Below are 13,304 nucleotides of genomic sequence, written 5' to 3' on the forward strand. Positions count from 1 at the left end.
GGCGGGGATGGCCGAGCCGGTTGAGTATCCGCCCTTCCAGCTGGGCAAGCCCCGCTTCGAGCAGGTACGGGGGGCGCCGGCCTGCGCGCGGCGTGGCGGGCGCGGCGCTAGCGGGAGCGACTCCCCCCCCACTTCGTTGCTGGGGAGATTCCCCCCCCTTCCCGGCTGCTTCGCCGGCCCTCACCGAGCGTCGCGCGCTGATTGGCTCGCAGCTGCCCTCCCATTGGGCCGCCGCGCTGTCACTCACACCGTTTCCCTTGGTCACGCCCCCTCGCGCCCAGGCGGCTCCCGCGGTGGGCGCTGATTGGTGCTCCCCGCCGAGCCCCCCTGTGGCCGCTTCGGGCCGCGGGTTCGAGCCCCGCTGCCGGCGGGGCCGGATCCGCCTCTGCAGTTGGGGATGTGCCCGGCGCCTTCAGTGTCACCGGCCCCGGGGGGACCTCGCTGAGTCCGCCCCACCCGGCCCGCGCAGCGCTGGTGTGCGGCGTGCGTCCCTGCGCCTTGCGGGGGGCRATGGGGAGCCCAAGGTTGAATGGAGGTGAGGAGCAGGGATGGCCCGTGGTGGCCTGTGGCAGAGCCGGGCCAYGGTGCCACCTGCGAGGCAGCGCTGGCCTGTCCTCGTGGCCCTGCCATGCGGTGACACCCCGTGCTGACCCACGGTGCCCTCATCCCGGCGTGGGACCCTTTCCCTGCGGTCATTGCCCTCTCCCTGGGGTGAAGCCAAAGCCCTCCCGGCTCCTCGCAGAGCCTGGTCCGTATCCAGGGCTCCTTGCGGCCTCTCCCAGGCTCTGGGAAGCCGCAGCCGCCGAGGGACTTTCCTGCCCGACCTGTCGGGTTTCTCCTCGGCGTGTTTCGACTCAGGGAAGTTTGTTTCGCTGTTAACATCGCAGGGAGAACGGGCTTGTCCTGGTATGCAAAGCTGGGATCGTGGCGTGTTGTAAGATGTCTTCTTAATGGGCACGACCTGCGCTGCCCAAAGCCGAGGCTGGGCATCCAGAAACCTGCTTGCACATGGGCTTGTRGAGAGGATGACATTAGCGAAGAAACCAGTGTATTAAAGCTGAAAAAAATAGGTGAAAGCGGTGAATTTGCTGCTATTTTGTGCCCRAGAGTTTGTTGCTCCTGGGTGTGGTGATCCCCAGTTCCTGCTTGCTTTAGGTTAAAGGAGCAGAGAAATACCGTGTGTTTTCTTAGCGCGTGCTTTGGGAAACYCCAACGTGTGCATGATGGTGAGAGCGTCGGTGGGACTTGGCTTTGGTGGAGGGAAAAGCAGGGAAAACCAGCGCGCAGGATTGCRGGATGCGATCCTGGTGGGCAGCAGGGGGGACCCCTGCCCTCCCCTAAGTGGCTGTGAGTGCCCTGGAGTTCATTCACGTGGCCACCCAGCCCTCCAAGTACCTGTTCGCAGGAGCACGGGTATGGCTTGGCAAGCAGAGGCCTGATGCTGATAAAACTGCTCCAGATGAGCGTTGCGCCTGCACAGCTGGTTTTGCAGAAGAGGAAATGTGATTTTGGAAGACACTGGGGGGTTAGGGAGCTGTAGAAATGGAGAGCTACASACCTGAGACGATGAGAAACTGGCCTGATGAACACGGAGGTAAGAAAATGCGGTGTAATTTGGGTGTGGAAGTCCCCAAGGAGACGCTTTCTACTCCGTGCTTGAAGTCTGTGAGASACAAACTTGGCGTCCCAAGCACCGACACTGACATTTGGCAACCACCTGATCGGCCGAACACAAACCTGGGATTTGCTTGGGGGAAACCTTCTCTCCTGTGTGTGAAGCAGCCCGGTTACCCAAGTGGTGCCAACGTTTCAGGGACAGATGAGTCCATCGGCTTCTCTCCAAGGAAAGTCCTTGTTGTAACRAGCCTTCTACACCAAGGGGCTATTTCCCCGTGCCAGGAATCGACTTCCCTGTGTAAACCTGGGCTGCTCGGGCTGAGGAGACGGAGCTTTTTAATAAGGAGAGGAGGAGGAGGAGACGCTACTCCCTTCTAGACACCACAGATGATTCGAGGCACAGTTGGCAGCGTGTCAGGCCCAGAATCGGTGCATTCTGTTCATTAAGGAGTGACTGTCACTTGTAGCAACATTTAGAAAACGTTTCGAGGGGTAAGGCAGGATGTTAATGGCTGTGTGTGTAGCTGAACGGAGCTGTCCCCTCTTCGCCTGGGTGGAATTCCAGCCGTGTCCCAGAAGATGGGCGCTGCTCTCGGAAAAGCGCCCTTGGAAGGGTATTTTGCGGGGAATGACTTGCTGGAACCCGAGCTCCGAGTTCATGTCCCCTCGTATCTCTYGTCCTCATGGTCCCTCACTGTAAATCTTTGTGTTTCTGTCGCTGAGCAGTGTGACAATCCGGCAGCAGGAGCTGGAGCCCTGTGGTGACCCCTCCAAGCCCATCGAGGTGGGCGAGCGGTGGGGACCAGAGACCCATCCGCCCACAAGCTCCCAACGGTGGGAATGGGCAGGGAACGGAAACCTGGGAAAGGGTCGCCTGCTTTGGGGCTGTTCCCAGCCTCCCTGGGGCCCTCCTGCAGTGCTATTAGCTGGATGCTCTCCCATGACATGACCTGCTGCAAGTTTTAACTTTAACTTGGCGATGAGACCCTTGATCTTTTGCCCTGGCTTAGGCAGAGGAAACTGGGTTTTATTTTCTCACCTGGATCACGTCGTTTATCAGAAAAGCGACGTCTTTGGGGCTGGTGGCCGGTGCAGAGCACAGCATTAACACAGCCTTAACACAGCAGAGTGGCACAAGGGACGTGCACTCGAAACAGGGCAATCCTTTTATACTGGCGTTCGATGGCTCATGGAACTTCCCAACAGGTGTCTCAACAGACAGGGCAAAGGGCTTCTTTCAAATCCTTTCGGTGGCCTCCAGCAGCACAACATCAGTTTCAAAGGTCTCCCTTAACTGACTGCTTAAACCCGAGGACATTGGACTTGTTTTGTAAAGCACAGGGAGACACTTAGGGTGGCTAGGAACTGTAGGAATTGGCCTTTATAGTGACATTCCCCCTTCCTCTAGTGGAAGCTGTGTTCCTTTAGAGGGGACCTGTCGAGAAGGAGAGATGCAGGGAATCATCCTTGTGCTCCGGGAGGAAATGAGGGCAAGCACTTTGCTTCCTGGGAATTTGCATCAGGGGAGATGAGAGGGTTTCCTTCTCCTCTCAGTACCCAGAGCCCCAAGCAAGGAACCCAAGACACTGCAGGACAACTGATGGAAAACACCTCTACCTTGCAGAGCCATGGGGAATTATCAAATTCCCCTTCCCCAACCTCCTACCCTCCAGTTCATTTGTTTTTTCTTGATCTTTGGGCGAGCTGCATTAGGTCAAGTCACTTTTTGTGGCTCTTTGCATACAAGGTGAAGGCTCCTTCTAGCAGAAATAGATAATTCAGTGGTGAAAGGAAAAATAAGGGTGCTCAGCCCTTGTCTCAGCCCTTCTCCAGCCTCTTTTCCTAGCAGGTAGTTTCAGTTCCTTCCACAAACTTAAGGGATTTGCCAAGTGCTCCCTCTCTGCGAGCAAAAGCACTGAATGCACCTTCCAAACGCTTCAGAGTCCAGCATTTTTTCAGTTTTCCTCGAGTTTTGCCATGCAAAGGAAAGGAAAAAGAAGTGACGGGTCCTTTAGAGGAAGCAGAGGGAAATGGAGAGGAATAAACCCAGATCAGACCCATAAACATCTCTGCCCCTTGGACAGCTCTGTGTGTATGTTCGTATGGTCCTGTAGTCCTTTCTGTGCTTAGGATATATGGAGTTTTTTGCCTTTTTTCTTTCCCTGTTGGCCAAACATGTCATTTTTAGACTGCAACATTAACAGCGTAATTAGAGACACGCTGTTGTCAGAGCTTGACCTTGCAGATATCCCCAGTCTCCGAACCCAACACATGCTAATCTCGTAGACATTTTGCAAGGACACTTAGCGCTAAAAATCATTATTTCCTGCTCTCTGCATAGTTTAATCTGATAGATTTTTAACACACAACGGGGTTTATTACCCCATTAACGAGACCACATGGCTCCCGTGGCCAAGATAAGAAGCCCGATGCCTTGCCACTTGGGCAGCGTGATGGCCAAAGCCCTCGGTGTCGGGGCAGCAGGGGGAACGAGAATAACAAAACAAGCAGGGTGAGAAGTCTGGATTCTACTCGTGCTGCTGTGATTAATGCTGTTTTTTCCCCGTTTAAGAAAGTGAACGAGGCTCCTTTCTCCTAGCGGCTCTGGATGGTTGCTGTGGAGAAGGGATTTCCTTAAATCTGGCCTTAAAAGCTTCATACCATGAAGTCTGTCAAGGTGGAGAAAGGATGTTGGTCCCTTCCAGATGCAGCTGGAGCTGGAGCCGATCTGTTCAGTTCTGCTCAGGGAACTGGGAAGGTCCCTGGTGAGAAGCTGGGACCGTTTGGCCGCCCGGCTCTGGATCTGGCACCTCCATTTGCCCAGTGATGATGCTCTGAATGTTGCAACTGGTTTAACTTGAGCTGCTTGGGATGAGGCTGCAGTGCCCTAAATAATGTTTCCTGCCCCCAAATGTGGCTTCCTCAATGCAGAAGTGAGGTGCTGACCCTGTTCATCCTATGCAGCCTTAGACTCTCTAAGCATGAGCTTAGGGCTGCATAGGAGAAGGGGAAATCCAGACACCTCTGGGCTTGCTGTTTGTCTGCTGACTTTGTATTATTGGCCAAAAATGCCCAGCCGTTGGCTTTTTCAATGTCTCTATCAGCCAGGATTTAATTTTTACATGGAAAATTGATGCTTTGTGTCCTGTGCTCCCTGGTGTAACCCGCAGCCTGGGATACCAGCACCCGCACGTAGCCTCTGAGCACAGGCCTCCRCTCTATCGGGAAGCGCTTGCACGGATGCTCCCGTGTGGGGTTGAGCACCTTATGGGACACCAGGAATCTGGCACCCGAGGGTCCCCAGTGTCGGGACCAGCTTCGGAGTCAGGAAATAAACACGGAATCCGCAGACGTGGCAGGGAAAGTCAAGACTCGGGGCCACCAGCCCTGATGAAGGCGGGAAGCGGAGGCTCTGCCTCTCCCCCGTGTCTCCATCGGGGCATTTGAGCATCCCACACAGAGCAGAAAACTCTGATATTGGCTTGCAAGGTTTCCAGGCCATGTCCCACCTCATCCCGCAGAGACCCCGGGCCCTTCCTACCCTAAACTCAGCTCTTAAACCATCCTCTTCCCTTTTTCACTAGGGCAGGCTACAAATGTGCATGCAATTACCGCAGCTCGGCTGGCAGGCGGTACCTTGCCAAAGTGCAGTTGCTCAATTGCTTGATTTTTCTTTTTTCTTTCCCTATTTTTTTTTTCTCTTTCCCAGTTTAGCTTAAATCTCTTCCTAATTAATTTAAAGCAAGCTGACGTAAGCCTGATTTTTTGGCTAGGAGAATCTAGTTGAAGTGTCTTTTGCTCTGACTTAATTAAATCCTTTTTAAAGTTGCGCTGTAATTAAATGGGTAAAATTCAGCGTCTCCTGCTATTCCCCTGGGCTGTCCAGTTTCCCAAGCACCTCTTTACCTGCAGTTTTGAGGAATGCAGGAATGAGAATATTTAAAAAAAGAAAAAATAAACGGGATAAACAAGAGTTTCATAGAATGAAGGGAATGAATATTCCCAGCCACTTTGCAGAACTTCATCGTGCTTGCAGACTGCTGAGCGCTGGTACCAAAATAGCCCTGATTAATCACAGGAAATTTGTGTTATTCAGTCTTTCTTCCAAATCACCATTTACTACAGCAGCTGCTGCAGGAATGAAATGGCGAAAAGGAGAGGGGAAAAAAATGAAAGGCTCCACGTAGGGATTTGGGAGCTGAAGGTTGGTGCTTGGGGCCTGCTGCTCCCTCRCATGGAATGTGATGGCCAGAACCCGGAGCTGCCGGCGGGAATCCCAATAAGTGAAAAATCGGGAGGAAAATTCAGGATATCTCCTGGTTAAGCCTGCGTCGGGGGGGCCACTGCCTGGTGCTGCACAGGATCCTCAACTGGCATCTGAAGGGCACTGAAAATTGCTTTTTTCCCCCTTCTCGGATTTTGGGATGAAGGAATGAGTGGCATTCCCAGGCTTGCCCTGCAGCCCRAGGCTCTCGCCGCACCTGTCAGGTGGATGCACGAAGATGCCTGCACAAAGAGAATTGCCAAAAACTCCCGTTACTGCCTTAAAAAGGATGCGGCCGTGGCCCAGGAAAGCCAGGATTTCTRTTAGAGCTCCAAGCAAGAAGCACGAGAGGAGTCTGAAACCAGGAGACTACAATTTGGTGCTTTTAGGTGACGTTGCTCTCTTGTTTTCCCRTCATTTATACTTCCAGTGAGATGTCTCCCCTAGAAACCCCAGGAGAAAGCGGTAGTATCTGGTCTGATATAGATAAATACAAAACTTTTAGAAGGTTTTGCCTTCCTGTTTTTCTACTTTTCATCGTCACAAAAAGCTATCCAACATATGTTTCTGATTTTATTCCTGCCGCTTGTTCTAAACTGGCTGTTAGAGGGTATTTTGGGGGGCTCCTTAACCAGATCCTGTCAAAACGAGTCCTAAAAACCCCATAGGAAAACAGAAGAGAGCAGGGCCTGGCTGATCAGTTAGTTTTGCTTGGTGTTTTGGGCAGCAGGGCAGCAAACCAGCAACGTGCAGTGCATTTATTTGCTAGAGGAAAGGCAGCTATTGGTGCTTTGTAGGTAGGCATTTGGCAGGTATTTGGTATTTTAAGCGGGAGAATCTTCTCTTTCTTATTTATATCATTTTTCATGACATTGCATTTGTTTCCAGGGCACATCCAGCATTTGCTTCAGCCATCCGCAGGAGCAATGGGAGAATCGGGTTTAATTCAGAGTAAAAGGGGTCGTTCGGCACAGGCCTTGCTAGGAGCATGCCTAGCAAGTCAGGGCTGCAAAACCCCAACATGTAACTGGAAGCAGAGTCCTAGAAAGCCTCTGCTTTGAGTCCTCCTAACTATGGAAACCAACTTGTTTCGGTGCTGTTGGAACCAAATAGGAAGTTTTGGGATCTCCGGAAGATAGAAAAAGTGGAAAATCCCCAGGCTGGACTGCAGGTGCATTTACAACTGAGGCTTTTTCCCTGGTGGCCGTGGTGAATAGGCTGCTGCTTAGGAGGAAGGTGCTGCTTCCCCATCCAAGGCTGGGCTTTATTCCCCTTTTCTCTCCCCAAACTGTTTTGGTTGCAGCTTGAGGGGGGAGACGCAGGAGAACAGGCAAAGGCTCCTTCACCAGTTTCTCTCTTTTTCAGAAGCTTGATTAACAAAGCTGCTCTTTAAAATCCGGGCCTGGCCGTGGGCGTAAATGAGGTTTAATGCAGAAGAAGCTGCGATTAGAGACAGCAGAGCGAGAAGTTCGCTGCGAGCTCGTCTGCCGCCGTCACGAGGCGGCCAGGGGAGGCCRCTGAATGCAGCCCGTGCCACCCGGGGCAGGGGACACCGCAGAATAACGCAGAATTAACCTGCAGAAATGATGGTTGGTCCTGGGGATCAACCCGTGGGGAAAGGCCGTTTCTCCTCTTGTTGCCTCTGCTCTGCAGTAGCACTGSCAAAGGGCTTTTTTGTAGTTTCTTACACCTTTCAAAGGTGAAAGAAGCAAAAAGTTGAACCGTCCCGCCCATCGGTGCAAAAGCAGCTGGTTTGAAGTGACCCAAAGTGCCCCGTGTTTGGGGAAAGGGCCCTTTGCWGCACCCTTGCCCAGCGAGTCCGGGACCCAATGTGCACTGCTCTCCATCAGGATCAATATTCTGGCTTCCCAGCCTGTGTTCCGAGGCTCTCCTCAGGAAGAAGGCTGAGTGATGAGGGCAGTTTTACCTGTTGGAGGGGAAAAGTCATCAAAATGCATCAAGGCTGTTTCCTCCAGGTCTTCTGCAAGCCTGTAAGGCAGCTCTGCTGCTTATTGAGCCGCAGCAGCTTCTGCATGCATACGTGTGTGCTTAAAGATATATAGCTTTATGCATGCATATGTGTGTGCTTAAAGATATATAGTTTTTAGCTGTAAGCATTTGAAATATTGTCTCTGTGTAGCAACATAAGGGTTTGTTCTGCTCCAGAGCTTCACGTGCAGCGTGAGACAGGGCTGCTGTCCCTGCCCTTGCCCCGGGGCTTGTCTGACCACAGGATAAACTGGTTCCAGTGCCTGAGAACMTGTCCCTCGCTTCAGGATTTGCCCTGTGGTGGTTTCCTGCTCGGYGTGGGAAGGGGATGGCAGCAGAGGCTTCCCTGCCCCACAGCCTCCCCAGCTTTTAAACCCGCCCTTCGACACCGCATTTGCATCACGCGGCATCACACGTTTTAACTTACAAGCACAGAAATGGGCCCTTTTCTTTTCCTTCTTTATGCCTTGTATTGTCACTTGACAAAGTGGGTGTCAAATCCTAACAATCTCATCCCGCCATGCTCAGCACCGGCTTCTTGCAGCTCCGCGCTAGGAGCGAGGATGTGGTGGGGAAGCAGGGGCCGTTTGCACCTCAAAATCCCGCTCTCCGTGGAGCCGCCTGCTTCCAGCTGCTCTGGATCCTCCCGGGACCGCTTGGCAAATGCCCGGGGATGGGCAGTGGGAGTGCTGGGGATGGACAGAGCACAGGGCCAATGAATTCTGTGCTCAGGCCAGCCTCAAATGGGAAAATAAAGGAAAGGTGGGGAATAGCAAGTACTGGAATGAGTGCTAATTAAATCCACATTAGTGAAAATGTTAATACTACTGGGCTTTTTTTTTTTTTTTTTCTTGAAATAATTTGAAGCTTTTTCTTTCTTCCTGCCTCCTTCGTGCAGAACGCTGCAGACTCACTGTTTGTTTTCCAGTGTTTTCCAAGCCCGAGCTGGAATGTTGGTGCCCGGAGAGCAGGGAGCGATGGCAGCGCGGGAGCCGGCGCGCGCAGGAACCCCCGGCAGCCCGTGGGGCTCCTCTCTGGACTCGCTGCACCCACAGCTCCTTCCAGGAGCCATTTGGGCTGCTCTGAGGTCGCTGCTTGCACAGGAGCTCCTAGTTCCTGTCCCCGTCGCTTCGCATTTGCGCAGAGAGACTTCTGGAGAGGCTGAGTTGCACTGAAGCCCTTTCCTTGCCCCGATGCCATTTGGGCGCCGTTTCTCTTTGCATCACAGTTAGTGGTGGCTCTCTGGCAGCGTTAATGGTATTTCCCTGCATCCCGCCTGGCAAAGGATGCAGAGCCTCTGCGCCCGGCATCTCCACCAGCTTCAGGCTTTTGCTGGGGTTTGCCCAAACGCCCCCGTTTTTGTGCCCTGCTCTCATTATTTCCCTTGCTCTCCAGTCATTGTGTGTTGAGGGGAGTGGTCTGCTTGGAGGCGAGTGGATATGGATATTTTTCACCAAACTGTGAGGCTTTTACAGATTCTTTTATCACATGTGCGTTTCACTGGTGATTTCTATATTCAGAAGTCCTGGAGGTTGATGATATGTTTTCCAAAGATGCAGCTGGGAATCAACTCCAGCCATCATTTCCATACATTGAGGTAACACTGTAGCTTCTCCTGCACTGATGTATGGAATAGCACGATGAAACCGTGCCCTAGCTTAATGCCAGGATGATTAAATGAATCATGAAATGCCTCTAATAAAAGCAAGGTTTAGAAATGTTTTTGTGCTGGGCCTCATCATCTGTTACCTTTCCTGTCCTTGCTCAGACTTAGGCACTCTTGGACGAGTTTCCAGAGTGTCCTGCACCTTGTTCCCCGCCTCATACTGCTCTGAAGGGCTCTCTGGTGCTCCTTCCTCCTCCGGAATTGGGGCAAGGAGGGTGTTTTTGCCTTGGGTCAGTTCCTGGCTCCGTCTGGCCCTTGAAATGGGCTCTGGCAAAGGAGGAGAAGCAGCACAGGGATGTATGAAAGGCCTGGGGGGGATTCCTGCACGCTGGGACCATCCCAGCTTTTTGCAGTGTGAGATGTCTCCATCGTGATCCCCATGAGGAAGGATTTTGGGGCAAGGGGAGAGCAAAGGATATTTGAACAGCTTAATGGTATCACTTTCTTCTGGCATCTACACAGTGAGTATTAACAGGGTCAATGTCCTCATCTGCTCCTATCACAAGCAAATGGGGAGCAAATGGCTTTTTCCTTCTTCCTTCCAGCTTCTCCTTCACTCTGCAGAGGCAATAAAATCTCTCCTGCAGAAGATGAAGAGGCAGTTTGGAACTGAGCACCTTTTGTTCTTTTTCTCCTCTCTTGCAGACTTCGTTCTACGGCAGATTCAGGCACTTCTTGGATATCATCGATCCGCGCACTCTCTTTGTTACCGAGGTAAGGTGTGTGCTCCTGTGCCTTCTGCAGCTACTGTTTATTGCACAGGTTGGGATGAAAAACGACTTGTTCTGTGAAGAGCAGGACTAATGAAGCCGGGTTTCCCATAGATTTGTGTCTCGCGGGCCATTGATTGCCTGGCCAACTTGTGTTGCTGCCACAGCTGAGGCTTGGCCTTTATCAGACATCAGCGAATCCCCACCCATCCTCCTGCCCCGTTTGGGATGCCCAGAGCGCGTTTCAGTGAAATTTGCCAGGAATACAGGAATTTCCCTGGAAAAACGGAGCACTGTCGCTGAGGGCACCCCCATCAGGAGCTGGTGGAAGAGGTGAGTGGCTGCACGAGCTCCTCGCTGGGCAGCGCGTGCCTGAGGGGCATCCCGAGAGCCAGAACTGCTGTGGAAAAGCCCGTTTGCCCCATCAGCCAAGGAGAAACCCATGGATTGTGGTGGCTCCTGTGTGCGCTCTGGTCCTTCTGGTGCGGGCTCTGCTTTTATTACAGGGGGTTCATCCTGCAGGTTTCCCATGGCCACCTGCASCGAGACGACCCTTTCCTGATAAGGGGATGTCATTTTTTCCATAGTATTTCTCCCAGCTGAACTGGGCGTTTAAGCTTCTGACCTATTTGCATTTCATTACTGTTGTCCAGCATTGCTGCATTTCGCCACGCTCACAAATAGCAGCTAATCACTGCAGGGGAGGAAGCCCTCGGAAGGAATATTCCTCTTGGAAATCTGCCTGCGGGCCAGAAAACTCCCAATTTTGCTTTTGGTGAAAGGCAGCTGCTTTTCTCTCAGTCTTTCTCTCTTGGAGGTAGTATAAATAGGAAAAAAATACAGGCCAATCTCATTCCTGGGGCCCTGGGAGCCRAGCTGCCCACTGCAGCTAGTGGTGAGTCCAGTGCCTTGCACATGGTGACGGAAAAGTGCCTGGAACCGCTTGAAACTTTTTTCTTTTGTTTTCCCCCMAAAATCTTTTGGCTTCTTTTTCCCAAATCTATTGGCTTCTTTGAAAACCACACGGCTAAGATGTGCTCCTTTTGACAACTGCCTTTTGGGTGTGTGCCCGAGAGAAACGCAGACAATCAGGCAGCTGTTTTGGCAGCAAATTGAAGATTGCGATTTCACTTGTAAAAACCCAGGTTCCGATGAAGGACGAGATGAGCTCTCAGAAGCCAACGCTCCKGTTAGGGAGCCCGATCTGGGGAAGCAGCTTAGCTGCAAAAAGCATCGTGATTCCAGCGGGAGATCGTTTGCTTCCAGGGTCGTGATAAAAAGCAGTGGAAACCCGGGCCYGGGGTGATTTCTAGGTAGGAAAGGCAAAATCCTTTAAGATACCAACCTCTATTTACACTAAAGAGGTGGTAACGGAGCAAATGCTCAGGTGAGGGAGAGGGACTGTCCGTGGCKGATGTCGTAGTGCACCAAGAATGCTGATTAAAAACCCAAAGAGCAGTGAGGAAACTGAGGCTCAGGCATGTCCGGAAGCTGGCAAACATTAAAACACCTCGTTCTCAGCAGGGTAATATGTGCTGGGAATCTTTAGGGAGTTGGTATTTGATGTATGTGCTGGTGTMGTGCTCCAGGGCATCAAGATCCCCATGCTTCAGGGATCCTGCATCCTGGGGATCCGGGCAGCTGCTCCAGGAGCTCCCCATCTGCTCACCTGCAAGGGGACAAGTCCAGTGCACGGCCCTGATTCACAGGCACAGCAGAGCAAAACTTCTGCAGTTCTGTCTTGTTTTGCACATTTGGGAGTCTGCAGACGAGAGAGACTTGGCTGAACTCAATGGGGCTCTTTGAATCTGTCAGACTGTCTCCCTGAAGTCTGGTACTACTCTGTTCCTTTCTTTTTTTCCTACTTTTTTTCCTTTTGGGTGGAGATAATCCATCCAGTTCTGTTTAGCTGAGATTTCTCTTCCTTTGGGAATGTTTCCATGTTCTAATAATATTCTTTACCTTTCTCAAAACTTCCTTTCAGTCTTTAGTAGGCGTGTGAATGTACACAGAACATGAGTACATGTGTATGTGTGTGAATATATTTTTAGCTAGTTAACCTGCTGTGCACTATATAATACCAWGTTATTGAGTTTTAGAACGCTACTAATGCAGAAAAAAAATCAATTCTCAGATTTATTTCCTGTGTATCCCAGGGGTGCAGGGAGATGACTGAACTTGATCAAATTAGTGGTTTGGGGGTTTTTTGTTTGTTTGTTTTTTCTTTTTTGTCACAAAATAAGTTTAAGAAAACGCACTGTGTTCCCGTTTGGGATGGGGCCATTGGCCTTTGCACTGCAGGTGAGGCAGCATGGGGCAGAGCTGCGTGTCCGGACGGTCCAACTYGCTCCGTGCCCAAAGCCGGTCGCTCACCTTGCCCAGCCCCTCATCTGCAGAACCAGGCAGGTGGCTCCAGCACCAAAACTGCTGTTTCAGCATCCCAAAGGTGCCCTTTTCCCCTCCCCTGGGCATTTCTTTCTTCCTGTGAGGGCTGAGTCTCTTCTGGAGTTAGATCTAGACCCACTTGAGGGCAGTTATCTCGTTTGTTATGCCCTGTGGGATACAGAGGGTGCCGAGGTTTCCTTTAGCTAGGAAAGCTCCATGAAAGCCAGCCACCAGCTCCGAACTTGGAGGAGATGGAGCCCTCCTTTAGCTCACCTGCATCCTTCCCATTGCCCCCTCTTCAGATTTTGAGAAGCTTTTGAAGACATTGGAAGGTTGGGGTAGTCAACTAGTCAAGCTGTAGTCAGCTAGGATAAGGTAAATTTTCCATGCAGATTCTCCCAAGCAGGTGAGACACAGGGGGGGAAAAAAAAGAGCCAAATCTGAGCTGTTTTTTGTCTTGGCCACGAATAAAAAGAATTGAGTGTCTCGAGCGATTCTGGACCCAAAACAAGCCTCAACAAAGGAGATTTGTTTTCCTTCTGTCTGAGCACAGGCTTGAAGTCCATGATTTTCAGGAATGGCTTGGTGCCTCTCCACAGGAGGAGACCCCCTCGTCCTTTCTCTGGCTGCTTGAATTGCATTGGAGTGATGACCTCCTGCATTAGACCAATAG

At 51.7% G+C, this 13,304-nt stretch overlaps 1 protein-coding gene across 1 annotated transcript in view; it reads left to right on the plus strand.

Annotated features, from left to right (window-relative positions):
- The window catches only part of SFXN5 (sideroflexin 5), a 90,916-nt gene continuing 77,612 nt past the window's right edge, over positions 1-13,304 (plus strand). Inside the window, exons 1-2 of the mRNA XM_026048902.1 lie at positions 1-64; positions 10,182-10,250. Coding sequence (XP_025904687.1) covers positions 8-64; positions 10,182-10,250 — 126 coding nt within the window. The 5' untranslated portion in view covers positions 1-7. The remainder of the gene's footprint in view (positions 65-10,181; positions 10,251-13,304) is intronic.

Source organism: Nothoprocta perdicaria, unplaced genomic scaffold (assembly GCF_003342845.1).
Source record: "Nothoprocta perdicaria isolate Ctin4 unplaced genomic scaffold, notPer1 scaffold_58, whole genome shotgun sequence".
NCBI classification, from domain to species: domain Eukaryota; kingdom Metazoa; phylum Chordata; class Aves; order Tinamiformes; family Tinamidae; genus Nothoprocta; species Nothoprocta perdicaria.